A 19585-nucleotide genomic window follows, 5' to 3' on the forward strand; every position below is an offset into this window, starting at 1 on the left:
AATACAACTTAGGGCTTTATTTAGAGTACAGCAGATGGGATAGTCCGTCAAGGCGTGACGATATCCCATCTGCTCTATTCCAAATGCCATAGACTATAATGCACTTGTAATATGGCGGACACGACATCTGCCAGTTCGTGATGGACTATCCTGTCCACCAACCTCTAAATAAGGTCCTTAAACTCTTGTTGCAACATCAGTGGGGTTTCATGGACCGTTGTACTTAGTAATATGTTTGCAGCTTTTCATATTGTCCTAATAGATTATTAGGTTAGGCCCTACATCCTAGACACTAAACGCTACATCCTTTTATAAATGATATTAATTGAAATTATGTCTTTAAAAAGGGACTACGAGGACAGAGCATCAGAGGAGAAAAGGGTGAAGCTGGAAAACCAGGACCACGTGTAAGTATAATGCACAAGTGCACCAGGTTATGGCGCGTGTTTCAAGAAGGGCAGTGAAATGCTTCTATCGAACACCTTTATAACAGTAGGGGTCGCAGGCCCTTCTTTGTTCTACCACTGGCACAAAGTATGTGTACTGTATACAAACCAGCAGTGTTTGCTTTGCTGCACTATAACAACTAGTGATAATCTGCCCTGTCCCACAGAGTGTGCTTAGTATGTATGCAAATGCAGTCTGAACTGGCACTGCCCCTACACCACAAATAGCAATGAGTGTCATTTGTTAAGGGGGTAATGCTCTCTTTTTATAATATGGCCCCTAACATCCTCAGGATAGCAGAGAAGCACATGAGGCAATTTGAATTGTGATTGGTGCATAGAAACCTACCCACATCCAATGAGCACACAGCTCAAGTAAAACACCGACACGGCATTGCATGCCCCGCTAGTATGTGCTACGTATAGTCTTCGGTGCTTTCATGGAACACAGGAGATACGCCATGCAGAAGTTCAAACACGACTATTTTTATTTGTATTATTGTTATTATTATTATTATTATTATTATTATTATTGTTTTTGTTCTGATTAGCATTATTATTATCATTAATGGTCGCCGTTGTAGTGACGTTGTAATTAGTACTATTGTTATGTATTACTAATAATTTTGTTGTTGGTATTAATGAAGTTACATCTCAAATTTTCTCGAACATTCTTGTCTCTTGCAGGGAAAACCTGGAAAAGATGGTGATCAAGGAGAAAAAGGCTTTGATGTAGGTTTCGTCTATTCGCATTTTTATATTGTTAATCGTTGTCTTATATTAAAACAATGAATGTGCGTTTACATCTTTGACTGCAAATATATAATGGCTCCCTCATTTTGTGTAGAAAGAACCACTAAATCCTAGGTGAGATAAATGACAGCTTGTCTGTAATACCATGTAGCCTTCAGAATTCTACTCGAGAAAGGCAAATAAAGGAGTGGATTAACTAACAGTACATTATTTTCATTAGCTACTGCTTAAACTGCAAATCACAACACCTAAGGAACTCTAAAATCATGTCACACTGACAGCGGTTCATTGCAAACTTGGCGCTAAATGGGCTGATGTATCAATTTCTAGTGCTCCTCCACTGCAACATAAACACAGTGACAGCCCGCTCTAATGAACTCATAGCTAAAATTCATGAGGCATATCTTAATCAAATTAGCCATGATGGCTGGCACAATCATTGCCACAATCCTCAGTCAGATAACAGAACTGTTGGCAGTGGTACTACAATGGTCCATTTTAGGTCACCTGTTAATGTAAGAGCGGGAGCTGGGCACACGCACTGCGCCTACAAGGCCTATCTGGATATGTGAATGTTGCAGTTTTTGTTGTTCTCATTCACTTCTAGAGCACTCTAAAGCCATCCCATCCCATCTGCTGAAACGGTGGACAGTGGGAGTACTACAGCAGCTGTTCTCATGCCAGTGGCGGCTTTAGGACGGTGCAACTGGTGCAGCCGCACTGGGCGCTTACCTGGAGTGGGGCACTGACCTCAGAGAGGGTGCTGTGTTTAGCAATAACGTACAATTTAAAAGCACCTGCTGCAGAGTTCCTCGTGCGTTCAGCTTTCAGGCAGCAATAAAAATATCATGATAAATCTTGTAATTAGGGTTCCTTCTAGAGAGAGAGATCAGAGTTTTGTCTAGTGGCAGTTTTGACTTGCCATGAAGTCGCGCAGAGGGTTAATATGCCTGCTGCAAAGAACAGATCTGTATTTCATGTGGATAGCTGAGTGGATTAGTAAAGACAGCCGTTACCCGCGCTTTAACACAAATGAAATGTATTTGAGAGAGGGACTATGTAGAGATGAGGTGCACCTTTGCTGGGTGGTAGTCAGTGAATCTGAGGAGGTGATATTGGGGGGCACCAAAAAGGACTGTTGCACCAGACGCCACCAGCGCTAAAGATGGCCCTGTTTCTTGCAACAATCACCAGCCTAAGCTGGAGGGGACTATATTGTCAGCTCTGGCTTAGTCGAAATAGAGGAGAATGCTCCAGGCAGGGAGAGCCATATTTTGCAAACAAACAATGGCGCACCAAGGAAAAAATAATACTCCACCATACTAGTAATAATAAGCAGATAAGGCTGCTTAGACTATATACATTGTTTTAATTAAACATACATATAACATCTGTTCTATGATGATGTAGTGGCTCACTGGTGTTTTGGGTTTATCTGCGTCCTTTACCTAGTCAAGTTAACTGAGTTTTCATGAAGAGAAAATATAAAGATTGCACCATTTCACTACAACTTCTAATTTCATCTTGTAAAACACCTTTGTTCACAGCACTAAGTTTCATCCTATACCAATTCAAGATTCACAAGGCACGACTGCCTTGTGCTTTCATTTTTTCACTCAATCCCTATCTGACTATCAATATAAGGCAATTGAGCAATGCCTTCTTTCCACTTTCAAATATGACATCCATGAAATAATAATAGTCCTTTCTGGACAACTGAACTATTCTTACAGCTACCTGGTCTCATCAGAACACTTTTGTACTCAATCCTGAAGCAAAAACGTGAGTCTCAATTTGTCCAAACTTACACATTTTTATCTGCTTTGATCCATTCCAGGGTTTTCCAGGGGATTCAGGATTTCCAGGAATACCAGGCGCGAATGGCGCTAAGGTAAGCATTTGATTTCTTGGGAGTAGTAAACTTTAAAAAACTAATATGTGTGGATATTTAATGCAAGTACTAAAGTGAAGTATTTGAATGTAAAAGTGAGAAAATATTCCTACTTTTGAAGGAAATTATAAATTAAGAAGAGAACCCATTAGCTGAATTCTTACAGCGTACTGTCACTATAGTGGAGGAAAGTTTGAATTTTCAAATAGAAATTGGATGATTTATCAATACCACTAAATCCATAGTTCGACCTGTAGATTTTTATAAGGCTTACTGTCTATTGAGATAAGGGTACATTTAATTAAATTAATTTGAAGTCATTCAATATTTTATTCTCTCCTTTTAAGCTTTATCTTTGTTTATAAATCCACCACTCACTGCATGCCCATGTGTCTAGCATAACAAGGACCTACCCAACTACCTATTTGTTTCTTTGCAAACCTTTTTCTCCATCCACTCTCACTGCACGTGAATTATATTTAGATACAATTTGAAATACATTTTTTCTCACTTTTGCTTTTCTCACTCATTTTTGTATATTTTTATTGAGATGTTTAACTAATCCCCAGGGTTGTGGATACATTAGGTGTCATGATAATAGTGCTGATGAAATAGTGGGCTACGGTAGAGTGTAGAGGAAGAAGGCTGGAAAAGGTAAGAAGTAACTGTATAGAACAGCCGCACAAACATACGTTGGCCTAGCCAATAGGTACAGCTTTTCTTTGTTAACACACACAAATGTAGGTAGGAATCAGATGTGTTTTGCATACATTAGCACATTAAAGAACACCTTTTCTTGATGCACATGAAAAAAAGTGCAGCTTGAGTGATATGTTGCAACTTCTTAAGGAAACCCAGAGAGCTTGTTATCAACTCATACTTCACAGAACATGCCATGCCTTCCTATGATACCTTACAGGTCTGTTTGAAGGCCTGTTGGAGTCTGCATGATCTTAAAGAAACTTCTCTGTAACATTAAACATAATGTTTTATGTGTTATACATGAAGTGCAGTGTTTGCCTGTATTCAGATAATATAATGCATAATCTCATGAAGGAGTATGAAGTACTGTTTGAAGTTAGGGAAGAAGTTCAGACTAGTTCAAAGCTTTCATATCTAGCAGTACTGCAAGCCATCACTAGATGCCCTCTTTAGTCGATAAATGACAAAGGTGCAGCACTTTTGCACCAGGAACAAGTGGATGAAGTTGTCTTTCACAAAGATACAGTCTTGAAATCCCTTAATAGATCATCCTTGTGAGGCAGACATTTCTTTCCAAAGCTGCTCATGAGAACTGTTTTTACAACACAATGTTCTAAAACCTCAGAATATAAACAAATATTTGAATATGTGGCAGGCTGCTCTGCCTAATGTTAGCTCTCTCCCTTTTCTTCAGGAGGAAGATGTTGAACTCTATCACTCTAACTCTTTGGATCTTTTTTGGTGACAAAACCCTGCCTTAAGGAGGCTTCATCACTATACCTAGAGATGGCAATTTCATATGGCATTAACTGTGCTTCTCTGAAGTACAGAGGGATAGCAGTAATTTCTAGCGACAACTTTCTGTGTACCATTACCTCCACCTCCCATGACAATGCAGAAGAACTACAACGCTCTTGCAACATTTCCTCAGGGCATATGTTTTTATCCTTATCAGGCAATGCCCAGCTAAATCAGATGCTGACTCACTTTCCATCTTTTATGATTACACAGGGTAAGCTTTCCTTGACTGCCCCAATTTATCATCCTTGGTGATTTTAATACTTACATTGACAATGTCAGTGATCTTCCAGGAAAAGAGTTTGTTAAGTCGTTTAATTCTTTTGAGGTGTGTCAACTTATCCAGGAGGTGATGCATCTTAAAAGTCCGGAAATTTACCTTATCTAATCCTCAAAAACCTTAATCTTCTTTTTTGCTTCGTATCCGCTTCCCTGGACATAGCATTATCGATCCATTTTCAAATTTAACTTAACAAATAAGTATCTCTAGCTAACTCTTCTATTCAGGGGTGTAGCTTCAGGGGGGTTGTTTGGGATATTACACCACCCCCCCAATAAATGCATTCATAAATAATAATGGGTATGTTAAAATGTGTGCTCGATTTCACTAGGGATTTTTAAATAGTCACTTAGACAAAAACACACAGGCACTCTTGTCTCTGCTTTGAAGGTCTTAAAACATGGTTGTTTTACAGAATAATTGTTTAAATGCCCTCACAATCCACACTCATTTCCTTTTCCTCTAGCCCTTAATCCCCCCTCATGTGCTGCTTCCCATATAATGATTAACATGATATGCCACATGATTGTTGGAAAATCTGAAGCTCATACCCCCAAGTCTTACTGACCAAGCTACGCTCATTCTTCTATTTCAACAACTCACAGACTTTGAAGCAAATCAATCTAGAGAATTAAGAAACTTTGACCCTCAGTAATTACTCTTCTAGCTCTAAGACAGTCTCTAAAGCATTTAAGAATGTTTTCCACTTCAGCACTTCTCTTTGAAAGTATTATATAAGTAGTTATCTATTATTTCTTGCAAGCCCCACCCATACAGACCTTTCCATAAATGATTTTCTGATAGTCTCAGGAAAGGTTACCTGGCCTCGGACAAATAGAGTGCAAAAGCAGAGCCCTTTATGAATGATGAGATAGATGCTCTCAATTACAAACAACAGCTTAAGGTACTTAAAATACAGCCATTAATGGCAAAATGCGAATTTTTATGCCGTAAAATGTGTTTATTCAAAGATATTCATAGACCACTATTTTAAACCTTTAATCGTTTTTAAGTGTTCTTGCACTACTTCTGCTGCTCTACCACCAAGAAGAATTTTGTGAAGCTCTTGATACATTTTTCACCACTAAAATCCATTAACTTTACATGGACCTCAATATCTGCAGCTTTAGTCTATTAACGATTGCACAGATTGTCCCTCCATTATCTTGTTCCATTGCAGGGACAGTTTTTTCACCACTGATCGGGAAGAAGTAACTACTGTAAAAAGACTAATTTAGTCTGTCTTTCCTGATGACCTGTGCTAGATCTCCCATTTCGGGGTCATGCATACAGGTCTTAATATTCACTATCCCCCCAATCTTGAATGTATCTCTTTTGTCCAGAATGGTTCCCCTGATAGGAAGGCAGAAGTGGTAACTCGATTACTGAAAAATGTCCGCCTACCCTTGTTAAAGTTACAGCGCACTTTTGAGCCAAGTGACTGACCAAATACCTAGAAGACAACTGTCTGTACCATTGGAAACTGGGGCTTGCCCCAGCCATGAAACAAAGACTACCCTTGTGCTTACTCTTGATAAATTAAAGCATATTTGCATTCTCGGCAACGCTGCCACTCTATTCCTTCTCGATCTTTCAGTGGCATTTGAGCCCACCAGCTATTCCATACCAATTAATAGGATATCAGAGACTGGCATTGAGGGAGCAGTAGCTGCTTGGCTTTCTTTCTTTCTTTCTTTCTTTCTTGAAATTCGCACTCAGTCTGTGACCTTTCCTCCTTACCTTCTATCAGCCCCGCTGTCCACTGTGGGTTACATCTGGGCTCTTGATTCGCCCCGTGGTAACATTTAAGTCAGGGGAGAGGATGTAGCCTTAGGGCTAGAGCCGTCGACCTCGAAGCTGGGAAACTGGGTTCGAGTCTCGGCAAAGGTGCTCAACATCCTGTGATTCTGGCCAAATCACTTAATCTCCCCGTGCCTAAAAAAATGAATGCGTCCTTATGTAACTAAACTAGTGCTCATGTAAAGTGCTCTGATACCGATAGGTCTAGTTTGTGCTATATTAAACTCTAACAAATAAAAAAAAAAGTCTGACCTCTTGTCCACCTGATTCAGAAAAGGGGGTGGTGAGGAACAGAGTGTCTGAATTAAGCAGACCACTCTTACCCAGTCCAAAGATCAGGGCTTGATCCATCACCGTTTTTTAGCTCACTGCACCATCCCAGCTCAGAACTTGGCTATATGCAAATTAGTCTGACCCTGGCCCAGTGCATCATGGGAACAGGGCAGACCAAACTACCAAGCCAATTCTTATACTGGGAAGGAAACAAGCTACCGGGGACCGGTTTCTGGCATTTCAGCCGTCTTCGGCCCGGCTTGCTTGAATCCTGATGGTGCAATGAGCTAGGGACTCACATCTGAGTATACCCTTCCACGCTTATGGTGGACAAAAATGATTCAGAAAAGGGGGTGGTGATGAACAGAGTGTCTGAATTAAGCAGACCACTCTTACCCAGTCCAAAGATCAGGGCTTGATCCAACACCGTTTTTTAGCTCACTGCACCATCCCAGCTCAGAACTTGGCTATATGCAAATTAGTCTGACCCTGGCCCAGTGCATCATGGGAACAGGGCAGACCAAACTACCAAGCCAATTCTTATACTGGGAAGGAAACAAGCTACCGGGGACCGGTTTCTGGCATTTGAGCCGTCTTCGGCCCGGCTTGCTTGAATCCTGATGGTGCAATGAGCTAGGGACTCACATCTGAGTATACCCTTCCACGCTTATGGTGGACAAAAATGATTCAGAAAAGGGGGTGGTGATGAACAGAGTGTCTGAATTAAGCAGACCACTCTTACCCAGTCCAAAGATCAGGGCTTGATCCATCACCATTTTTTAGCTCACTGCACCATCCCAGCTCAGAACTTGGCTATATGCAAATTAGTCTGACCCTGGCCCAGTGTATCATGGGAACAGGGCAGACCAAACTACCAAGCCAATTCTTATACTGGGAAGGAAACAAGCTACCGGGGACCGGTTTCTGGCATTTCAGCCGTCTTCGGCCCGGCTTGCTTGAATCCTGATGGTCCACCTGATCAGATCATTTGGTTGCACTGCGTTGCTGTTACTTAAGCTGTCAACGTGCAACTGATTATTCACCTCATTGCACTCCTAATTCTGCAACCATTCTTAATGCATGCCTGCTAGTAGTTTGAGTGTGGATTCCACACAACTTTCTTAAGCGTAGCCTAAGCAAGTTAGAGATCTTGCTTAGTGTTAGCAACATTGAGTCCTGGCATAACTTTCTTTGGCCTCGGACTTTCTGGAATGCTCCCTTTTCTACTAAGCTGGCACTCATAGATGATGGCCTTATCCTCACAGCCCAGGTGAATGCTGTTTCAACATTTTTTAGCTACTTACATTGCTGGAAGAGCTCTCCCGTATGTACATAACCATCTTCATGAACAGGTCATTTCAACATGCTTGCGTAGGATGATTATTGTCACAACCTTTATCATTTCCAGAGTTCTTCCTAACCAGCCTTAAAAGAATTCAGAATCTGGCAGTAAGAAAGCTTTACAAATTGCAGATATTTGGCCATGTCACTCATGCTGGTATTCAACTCCGCTGACTTGTGATCAGGCAGTGTGCTATTTTTAATACCTCATGTCTTATGCCCAGGGTTGTTTATGCAACAGAAACACCCCCCTTGCTTCAATGTGTACTCATATACACTCTTTGCTACCAACTCTGGAATAAACTTCCTTTTCATATTTGAAATATTCACTTACACATTTCGTTTAAGAGAACTTTAAAAACTCACCTCTTTTGCAATGCATTCTTCCCTAGTTATGACCTCTTCCTATGTTTACTGTTTCATAGGGCCAAGATGGCTATGTTGGTAACCAAGTGCTTTTTTCAGTAAAACAATTATTCAATCAGTCAATCAAGCCACAAGTAATTGTTGATTCGTTCACAAAGGTAAAATACCAAGCTGTTACTAGATGCCATACTTTAGTCGGACATTACTCCTCGCTATACCTGCAGTACTACAGGCTGTAGATGGCAGACCCATAGGTGTCCTCATTTAAAACAGAAACTAATACACCATCAATCTCAGTATGCCAGGAAATATAAACAGACCAAACCTCCCTGGTTGTCTCCTTTTGTTAAAAGGGGAACAGAATAACCCGACAGCACCTTGAGACCCTCACATGTAAGTAGTACACTACATGAACCCCTGATTGATTGAATGCAAAAAACATGATTATGCTAATGATCAAGAAAAATATTTTTCATACAAAGGTTGAATTGCATAGTCACCTTTGCTACTTGAATGTATTTTTCTTCTTCTCTATATTGACTAAATTAACAGGCCATGCTCGGTAATGATGGCTCTAATCTTTATCATGGCTGTGAAGAAACCATACATAAATATGTATATATATATATATATATCAGCACACTCCTGGCAGTAAAAGCTTTTTAAATCAGCAACACACCAGAGCCGGGGCCCAAATACTTGTTCAAAGTGCAATATTTATTTGGCACACGGACAAACCCTACGCGTTTCGAAGCTTGCGCCTCTTGCTCACGAGTACTGGCAAGAGGCGCAAGCTTCGAAACGCGTAGGGTTTGTCCGTGTGCCAAATAAATATTGCACTTTGAACAAGTATTTGGGCCCCGGCTCTGGTGTGTTGCTGATTTAATAAGCTTTTACTGCCAGGAGTGTGCTGATGTTAATGGGGAGTGGCGATCCCGCCGGGAAGCCCGCTGCTGAGGGAGGCTGGAGCAAACGCCAAACAAGTGTGTCAAATATATATATATATATATATATAGAGAGAGAGGGAGAGAGAGAGAGAGAGTGAGAGTGAGAGAGAGAGAGATATATACATATATATATAGATAGATAGATAGATAGATAGATAGAAAGATAGATGGAAAGATAGATAGATAGATAGATAGATAGATAGATAGATAGATAGATAGATAGATAGATAGATAGATAGATAGATAGATAGATAGAAAGATAGATAGATAGATATATAGATATAGGTATTACCAGTCATTGCTGCTTAGAAAGTGCCTTTTCCTGTACTCGGAACAGGTTTTATAATCCATGTAAAAATGTAAGCAAGATCAAACAATTAAATGGTATTTGGATTATTAATTGATAAGATTGTACCACGCATGAGAGAGAGAGAGAGGCTACCTTGCTAGACAAAACACCCACGCAAAGTGGATTGTTAAAATGTGTGGAGTTACTTTCACAATCATGCTGTACCAGCAAACCTCAGGCTTATAAAATTAATTCTCAAAGGTGTAGTACTGCAAGTTGTGACTAGATGTTCCTCTAAGGCCAATCACAAGAGCATGAATATTATTTTGTTCTTTCACAAAGGGGGTTGTTCCTCTAACCATTTGTAGATGTCCTTCGATAGTCAAAATCAAGTTCTTAAAGACACGTTTTAATGTGTGCAGTGCTGCAGGCCATTATAAGATATCCCTCTTGTGCCATTCAGACACTAAAGTACCTTTGGCCGTTGCTTGAAATCCCATTTGCATTCCCAGCTAAAGCAAACACTACTGCCCCCTTCGAATTCAGAAACCAGAGAATTATGACCAGAGCTATGTCCGTTGAATGTCTGCTTCTGTTGAATGTGGAATGGAACCATGGAATACAACTCAACAGGGCTTTTGAGCAAGATAGATTGTAAACAGGGCTTGAAAATATAAATCTGCATCCTCACTTTATATTCTGTTCGATAAAGGAAATAAATGTACCAATGTTTATGATGATTCTTATTATGTGTAGCTCTGAGTGTACCTTCTGTACATTCTGAAAATACAGTTGAAGAAAATCAATGTGGCCAGCTCCTACAGCGATCATCCCAAAGTCTAGTAAGATTGAAACTATTCTTGTAGGTCTTGTGAGGTTTCGGGGAAGTCATCTTGGGATATGGCTTGCACTCGAGTACTGATCTAAACATTAAAAAACAGTCCCCACATGGAATGAGAGGCGCTTAACTATAATCCACTGGTACATTTATAATAGCATCACATTAAATAAATACCAAGGAATAGCTAGCTAGGAAAATTGTAGAAGGTTAGCAATTTTTCTTCACAAACAGCCTCATTCAGCACTGTTACGAGATTTTTAAAATGTTATTAAAACTTCTTTATTTCAATGATATACAAAATTATAGTGATAATATTTTCAGAGTTAAAGAGCTGCTCTTTACATAGATTGCCTCTGGAAATTGAGAGGTGGTTTAATAGGTTCTTATGCACGATGTAGGCAATATCAGGCAAGAGGTCACTGGCACAAGCAAAGAGAAAGAGAGCGAGAGAGAGAGCGGGAGAGAGTGTGGGCGTGTGTGTGTGTGTGTGTGTGTATGTGTGTGAGAGAGAGAGAGAGCTATTGCCTTTTTCCAGAAAAGTTTATTTTCTGTCTTCTGCGTTTGCCAAATAGTGGCTGCATATCCTGAAAATAACACAACTCATCCATTGCAATGGAAGCACTTCCTAGGTGCTGCCATGATAAAGCAAACATCTCATATTATTTGGTCAGACATGATTACTCTTCTGAAGCTCAGTGCATGTATAATTGTATAAGAGTGGAGAAAAAACTTTAGCTGACAGCTGTGATGTCACACCAGATCTATACACAGCTCTTGCAGACAGCTGCACCATTAATTCAGAACTAAAACATGAAATGGAAATACTTCCACTGGCTAAACGTAGGTTTGGTGAGAGCGACTTTTAGAATGTATTTGCGGTGTTCAAGTGCACTGGCTGGCACTTTTCCTAAAAAATATCTAAATGATCTGACCATTGGAAACGTGCAAGACTCAACATTCTGGAGTTGTCTAAATGCCTTCTCTGTAATATTTTTTTATAACTATTACTTTCTTCCAGACCAGTACGAATTGAGGACTTGTCACATCTGTGATATACATAAACACAATCTCATCATAAGGCATCTTCCTAATAAGGACACAATTACTTCATCGGCGCTATGTTATACATGCTTACACACGTACATGCTTACCAAGCATTCTGAGAAAAAGTACAATTTAAATGCACACAATGACAAACATTTGTGGGATCCGGATTTTCTTACTGATACATAAGCTACAATTAATCAAAAAGCGCTTGCAGTTACTAACAAAACATTAAGAAGAGAGCATGAGAAGTATAGAATGATGTTAAATCTGATAATATCTTACTTGCCAAAACTGTTTTTTTGTGTTTTTTTAGGGAGACAAAGGAGAGGTTGGTCCACAAGGTCCTCCTGGAGTTGTAAGTGTATTAATTTTGATTTAAGGGATGTATAGAAATAGACACGTTTTCTTAGTTAAAGACGAATCTTGAAAATCCAGTACTGTAATTTGAGTCATTAGTTCATAGATGGTAAAGTCAAAAACTGCATTCCCCTCTGTTAGATCATTCTTCCAATTAGCAAACAATACACATATTACTTAATTGTCATGGTGAGAGATGCATTGCATGCATAGCAGTTGCACCCTAATGGCTTAACGTTTAGAATTCATAAAAGGGTTAATTGGTTCCACATACAGTATCAACTCCATGTTGAAGAATTCCAAATGGGACAACATACTGGGTGCATGCCATCATTGATGGGAAACATTTTAAAAACATGTACATTTATGTGAAGCGGAAGAGATCTTGCAAATTCGTAAATCTTCGAAATTTCGCACAGCTTTTCCTGCTGATTAAGGGCCATATGTATCAAAAAGTCATTTTACGATTCTCAAATAGCGATTTTTTGCGAATCGCTATTTGAGAATCGCAAAATGCTATATATGTAGGATTTGCAATACATTTTGCGAATCCTACATATTCCTTAATTTCGAATCTCAAATTGCTATTCGCAATTAAGGAATACCTCCCCATTCATTCCTAGGGGGCCTAGAGGCCCATAGGAATGAATGGGAAGACATTCTCAATTTGCGATTCGCAATTAGCGAATCGCAAATTGAGAATGCAATTTCAAGGGTGCAGGGGTGTCAAAAGGACACCCTGTTGCACCCTTGAAATAAGCATGGGTGCACATGTGGCGCACATACATGCCCTAAGGGTAGGTATGTGCTTCACATAGCACTTTGAAAAATGAAAAAAAGTGCATTTTCCAAAGAAATCGCAAATTACCACCAACTTGAAGTTGGTGGTAATTTGCAAATCCTTATGGCCAAATTGCATTTTTTATGCTTCTTACATTGCAATTAAGGAATCGCAAAATTTGCGATTCCTTAAATGCAATTGCAAAATAAGGAATCGCATATTTTGTGAATCCTTATTTTGAACGCAGATTTGCCTCATACATACCATTTGGCAAAATTGCGATCGCAAACGTTGAAATTCTGCGAATTTTGGCGTTTGCGAATGCAATTCTGCTTGATACATATGGCCCAAAATGTTTTGCTGTTACTTTTACAGAAATAAGTAGATTTTGCAGTTTTTCAAGATTTGTCTAAAACAAAACCTACTTTTATGCAGTATTATTGTCCAATTATTTTCAGACTAGGAGCCTCGTATCGTTCCAAACGTTTTTGAGGTTTTGAAAAAAATAAACCAAAGTTGGCTTAGGCTTACTTCACACACCCTGGAAAATATATTGACTTCTCAATGTCCCAGTCATGATTCCCAGGGCTGACCCCATTGAAAGACTCTCATTGTTTTTGGCCAGATCAAAAGATGTCATCATAAATATGTAGAACTATGTTGTGATTTACATACACATAATTGTGCTAATGCAATACGCCTCTTTATATACCCCTATGGTAATGACATCAGCAGGTCTAAACTTCTGGCAACCAAAATATCACATCATGGCATTATTTTAATGCCACCAGAACGTGGAAATAGAACAGTGTAATTTAATAAACTCTTACAATTTCCACCAGCCTGACACACTTAAAGCTGCCTAAAAACCTTCGAAATGAACATATACTATGCCAGCATAAAGAAATAGGCATTCTGTTATTAACATTAGCTTTTTATGTCTTGAGTGACTTTCCTTGATGTACATTGTTCTTTTCAATTCACTCCCCAACCCATATTTTTACATTATTGCTTCATAATTAAAATAATATATATTTTTCTGATTAGGTCATAAGCGATGGAACAGTAGAAGTTGTTGGTGAAAAAGGGGAACAAGGCTTTCCAGGCATACCAGGTTACCCAGGCATTAAAGGCGACCGAGGTACAGACATTTTTTTGTGATGTTTTACAATGATCAAATGATCAGACTGTAATGCTTTTACTCCCTCATTTTCAACAGAGTGTAATAAAGCACAGCGCCCCCTAGAGTTTGTTCATCGCTCCCACATCACCAAGCATGCATTTTTTTGCTTTATTAGAGGTTGGGGAACTGCCAGGTTTCCAACAGTGGCTTGTCAGGACTGCTGGTTCACTCTGATGGTAGCCATGCTCTACTCAGAGCAGCGCCAACACTCATTTCCAAAAACCAACATTGGTCCGATGGACATGAAAAAAGCTCCTGCAGCATCAGGGTCTTTTTGACTTTGCTTTTCGGTAACAAACATCCATTTTGGGGGTTTCTTTAAAAAAAGCAAAATAAAATGCAGAGCGGACAGAAAAATTCATGGCTGCTTTCTTGGCATAGATTAGTGATAAAAGTGAACTCACCAATGCGATGGATGCCCTTTTGTCGTAGTGACCCGTCTTCCCCTCAAGAGGAAATCTTTTAATGTGATGGGCTGTCCTGTTCCAGTGAGACATGGACCAGAACCCAGATCGACCTTGGGGAAACCAGACCACCCCTAGGTGCCAAAGGTGCCCTCAGTAATGAAAGCAAGTGCATGTGTGGGCAGTATTTTATTAGCCTTTTCAAGCCAATTGTGTGAATGGATTGAGTTGCTACATGCGCATCGTAAGTATAAAAGGAAGCATTGTAGTAAAAATCAAGCATTGATGGTGATGGGCCATTCTTGTATTCACTTGGGGTGTCCGTCCAATATAGACCCAAACGTGACAAATCCATACCACATGTTCAGAGAACCACTGACTATGTAACTGAGTTCCGTTGAGATTCATTTTAAGCACACAGATCTTATCCTGAAAATCTTGCATGGGTCAGGTCCCCCTATTTCTACTTTGGACACCACGCTTCTACACCTATATATTTGTTATCTTGAGGTAGTGCATGCAGTTCATTTTTTATGACATTGTTTAGCTCAATTGTGGTTTGAGGGTATGAAGGATGGAGAGTGCGGTATTATGCTCTGGCCTGAAGTCGTTTTTCAGGTATTAATATGCTCAGCGTGAGAAGAGGGGGCAGAAATAGGTGACATTTGACAACTTCTATGGTGTTTACTCTTCCACATGGAGGTAGAACATATCTCAAATAAGGGCGCACACAAATCTTGCTTAGAGCTCCACTTGGCATGCCATTTGATCCTTATACTGGATTACTTACTGGGGGATGCTATAACTCACTTCCATATTTGCCTATCATACCATGTTGACATTTTGCTTCATCCTGTCATTTTGTGGTTTGTTAGAAGGTAGTATGGCAGATAAAAACATTCACAATGCAATTCCATGCTTGCTGTTCAGGTTGTGTTTTGATAAGGTATACCCGTAAGGTACGAAAGAGTTCCCTGCATATTGATGAAAAAGCTCATCTTGTCAAACTGCTGCAGTGTGTGCTAGCATAATGTCACACATGAACCTCTGCCCGAAATAGTAAGGTAACTGTGTATCTTTGCACTCTTTCCTATCCATGGCATGAATTCTTACTAGCTCGGAATGAGGGAAGCAGCTACAAATGATTCCTGTGGTCTGGGAGACTGTCTACCCACCTTTAATGTTGCATGAATAGTCATCTACATTTTGAGGAACAGCATTACCCCAATTGGTGGATAATTATTCCTCCAATCTGTAACCTAAGAGGGCCCTAATATGTTCTTTTGTCAAGTGCTTGAAGATGGAAGTTGCCAGATGTCTTCTTGAAGAGATCATCACATCGTTCAAAATATCATCAATAAGAAAAGAACTGAAATAACAAACAAACACAGGGAGTTATTTAAGCATGACTGGATGGCCCACCGGGTGTCCAGAGTGGAGCAGGCATGTTTTTCACCACCCTGGTGGAAGACTGTTTATCCTGTAGAGGGATGCCCCCTGCTTGCTGGAGGATCTGTGTGCTGAGAACTGGGCTGCTGCTGTGATCACTCCTTTCACAACACTGTAGGTGTACCAATAGGGAGCAACAATTAAAAGACCCTCAGAGCTAACATTTTTAGATTTAAAAAACATGCTTCCTAAGCATACTTTTTTTTGTAGTACACATATTAAACGACCCTGACACACAGGGAGTTTTTTCCTTTCACCTAGAGGCCATTCTACAATTTCCATGCTCATATTTGCCTTGCGAAGCATGGGGACAGAGACAGGAACGATTGATGGTCCTTAAATAGGACAGAGCGACCATTGCTGTGACATGATGGCACTGTGGCAATCAGAATGCAAGGCTAGAGGTTTCCAATGGCAGAGCTTTCTGAGCCTCTGCCATCAGAAGCACACCTCTGACTTTATGGAAAAGCCTTACGTATGGTGGGTGGAAAGCACCACTCATTTACTGCAGTTCTCCAATACCGCCAACCTCTAAATGGCCCTCACAAGTTCCAAGACAATACTAAATCCCCCCAGTCTGCATAATGGACATGAAGGAATGGTGGATAACAATTTTAACAACAGCAATGAAACTTTTTGCAATTTTACAAGGCTTTCCAAAATCCTAAGCTCATCATTATCTATGAAGATAAAGGAACTGAGATAGAGCTATCAATGGGGATGAATGTTTAGTGTCACCGGGACCCACGGGAATGATAGGCCGTCTATATTCCAATTAAGACTGTATCTCAAAACCTAATGAGGGTTGTAGGGGCCATTTTCTTAATTGTATTGGGGGATCTTAACACCCTTGCCACACCATTGGCTGGGGCCTTATCTATCAATAAACCAATTCAATTTTAACCTGAATATGTATGAGAAGATCACTTTGTAATGCTTGGCTAGTGGAGGAAAAGCTATACATTGCGTTATAAAAGGGTTCCAAACAGACCTGCCCAAACAGAACTGTGTCAAATCCTGCAGACTGGAAATAAATTCAAGTATTCATGCTATTTCTAGAGGAGTCTCAAGCGTTTGTCATCATGGACAGAATAAGAATATGGGATAAACTGAAGCATTAGTGTGGCCCTACGACCAGCATTAATAAAGCTTTGCAATGGTACAAATAATGCAGAGGTGATATACTAATATAACTAAAGAACTGGAGAAAGATTGCCTAATTACACCAGCGTTACTCAGCCTTTATGTGAATGACCCATTCTGTGTTTTGATTAAATTAAAAAAACAATGTCATGATCATGAAAGGAAGGAACATTTCAGTGAGCGTTTACATGGATGATTCAGTACTAAAACACAAAACTCTTTAGCTTACCTTCTGCAAAAAACATATAACTATTTCAGAAATAATAAAATAAGTGAAGGGAAAATGCAAGAATGAGAAAGAGACAGGAAGATTTTCAGGAACAACTCTATTCATCCAGAGATCCGGTACAGGGTATTACAAGGAGCTATGGAGGTAAGGTGCATCCAGAAGTGGTCTCCCACTCTACCTGCCAGTTCAACTCCTGGAAGATTCTAAGCTCTGCCTTCACATTCTGTCTCATATCTGCCTGACAGTATTCTTTTTGCAAATTCCATTCTAAGGCATTTTTCTACTAGGAGAAGATAACAAAAACACCATACCAAGCATCATCAAAGAACTTTTTAAATTATGATGCTAGGAACAAGAAGCAGAAAGCAAAATAAACTGCTATTTAGAATGAACCTCAAGAACATGAAAATTGCAGACACATTTTTCAACCTGATGATAGCAGTCCCAAATAAGAGAAGATGATGACAACACATCCAATTTGCCAGAAACACAGCAAGAGATGATAAAGCCTTGCAGAAAGTATGGGCCATCATACCATGACACACTTGCAATTGATCATATGACAAAAATATAAAGCAAAAACATTTAGTGAGACAAAAATATAGAGGACAAATTGTGGTGGCCAAAATATTGACTCTACATAGTTGTAATGTAAACTACGCAAATAACGACAAACAAAATACAGTGGTGAAAAAAATTGTCATTGTAGAGGTGAGTGCGTATACATTTGAATGTATTTACCATTATACCAACTTTAAAACAATAGTTTAGTTTTTTTTAAAGCAATACTCATAAAAATATAGACTATAAAAATATAGTAGTGTTACTTTAGCAACTTTTCATACATTTTGTGCATATAAATACTTATAAGATTAAAATAACTTTAAAAAGTATTTAAATACATTTTAAAATTACAATATAAATTAAAATAGTGACTTCGAGGGTCAGCTGACTTTCCTCTTGTTCCGAGCTACAAGGACATAACAAGCTGCAGAGGCTCTCTGCAACTGCCCAGCTGACCAGCTGCCTAGACCAGCAACTGGACATGCTTGAGCCCTGCTGTCCTCTGCTGTGTGAGTTACTGACTCCCAAGAGGTGCCCCTCAGGTCCTAGACCTTTTGGCATGGCATCATTTGAGCTCCTTTCCAAAGGAAAATAGAAATCCTGAGGATTTGGGCTCTTTGTGACCACACACAGGCCTGTTTTCCCCTAAGATCTTGTCCTCTGTTCCTTTCATCAATGCTAAGCTCCAGCGAACCAGTCTCTTCATGCCACAGGCACCGCCAATGATGCCTGGCAATGTGAGAGCTGCACTTCACGCTACAGCATCGACAGCTCTTGGCGAATGCCGATGCAAAGCTCCAGCAATTACCATCTGCAACGCCCGACAGGATCTTCGTGTTACAGCGATCATCGTCCACGACGTCCGGCCTGCGATTACGTCCATCCACAACGATCTCCCTTCTCCTCACGGCCCCCTCCACCACAAAGATAACTGTCCTGGCCCTTGTATCGGGCCCATGCTCCATCGCGATCGGCCTACACTGGTGACTTTCACCCAATCTCTCTTGCCTAGATAACTACGGGTTGCGCTTTGTGCATGTTAGGCACTTTAATGAAATGAAATTGTTAAATTGCATATCTCCAGTTCTCCTGATTAGAACTTTGTTGTTTTGGTGTCAAATATGTAAAAAACCTTTCCTCTATGTTTCTTAATGGTGTGGGATTTTTCTTGTGTTGTGTTTTCACATTAATACTGTTTGAAGTGCTTCATGAATACTTTACACATTACCATTAAGTTAAGCCTGGCTGTTGTTGTGTCAAGCTAACAGAGGGTTAAGCAAAAGTTAATTTTGGGTTTGCTTGCTCACCTTGACAGAGATTGTGGTTATTGCTTGACTAGGGTTTCACCTCCTCAACCAGTAACCCAATTTCCAACAGGTGGGGAATGAAGTAACCCGACCCCGAGAGGCCTGACTATGGGTGTGGGGCTACTTCATTGACTGTGGCCTTATCTCACTCCTGAACATCACCTATTGCCACCACATTCTACATTCTAGCAACAGTGCTCTTACAGGTACTGGCTTAGGGCGGAGATTAGGGGGTGCGACACACACAACTCCTTGCAGGCATAATCAATGGCATCCCCAGACCCACACATACACACATTTACCCTCTGCCCACAAAACTATGTCTGGCATAGATGAGTTGTTGTTCGCTGCTGCTGATATCTTACAGGCGATGGCAGTGCTGCCACGTGGCATC

General features: G+C 40.1%; 1 protein-coding gene across 2 annotated transcripts in view; it reads left to right on the forward strand.

Annotated features, from left to right (window-relative positions):
• Positions 1 to 19585, forward strand: part of COL4A1 (collagen type IV alpha 1 chain) — a 515832-nt gene that overhangs the window by 302883 nt on the left and 193364 nt on the right. For both annotated transcript variants that reach the window (XM_086934756.1, XM_086934755.1), the window contains exons 15-19: positions 348 to 407; positions 1134 to 1178; positions 3037 to 3090; positions 12088 to 12129; positions 13960 to 14053. In XM_086934756.1, coding sequence (XP_086790882.1) covers positions 348 to 407; positions 1134 to 1178; positions 3037 to 3090; positions 12088 to 12129; positions 13960 to 14053 — 295 coding nt within the window. The remainder of the gene's footprint in view (positions 1 to 347; positions 408 to 1133; positions 1179 to 3036; positions 3091 to 12087; positions 12130 to 13959; positions 14054 to 19585) is intronic.

The sequence above is a fragment of the Lissotriton vulgaris genome, chromosome 8 (genome assembly GCF_964263255.1).
Source record: "Lissotriton vulgaris chromosome 8, aLisVul1.2, whole genome shotgun sequence".
NCBI lineage: Eukaryota > Metazoa > Chordata > Amphibia > Caudata > Salamandridae > Lissotriton > Lissotriton vulgaris.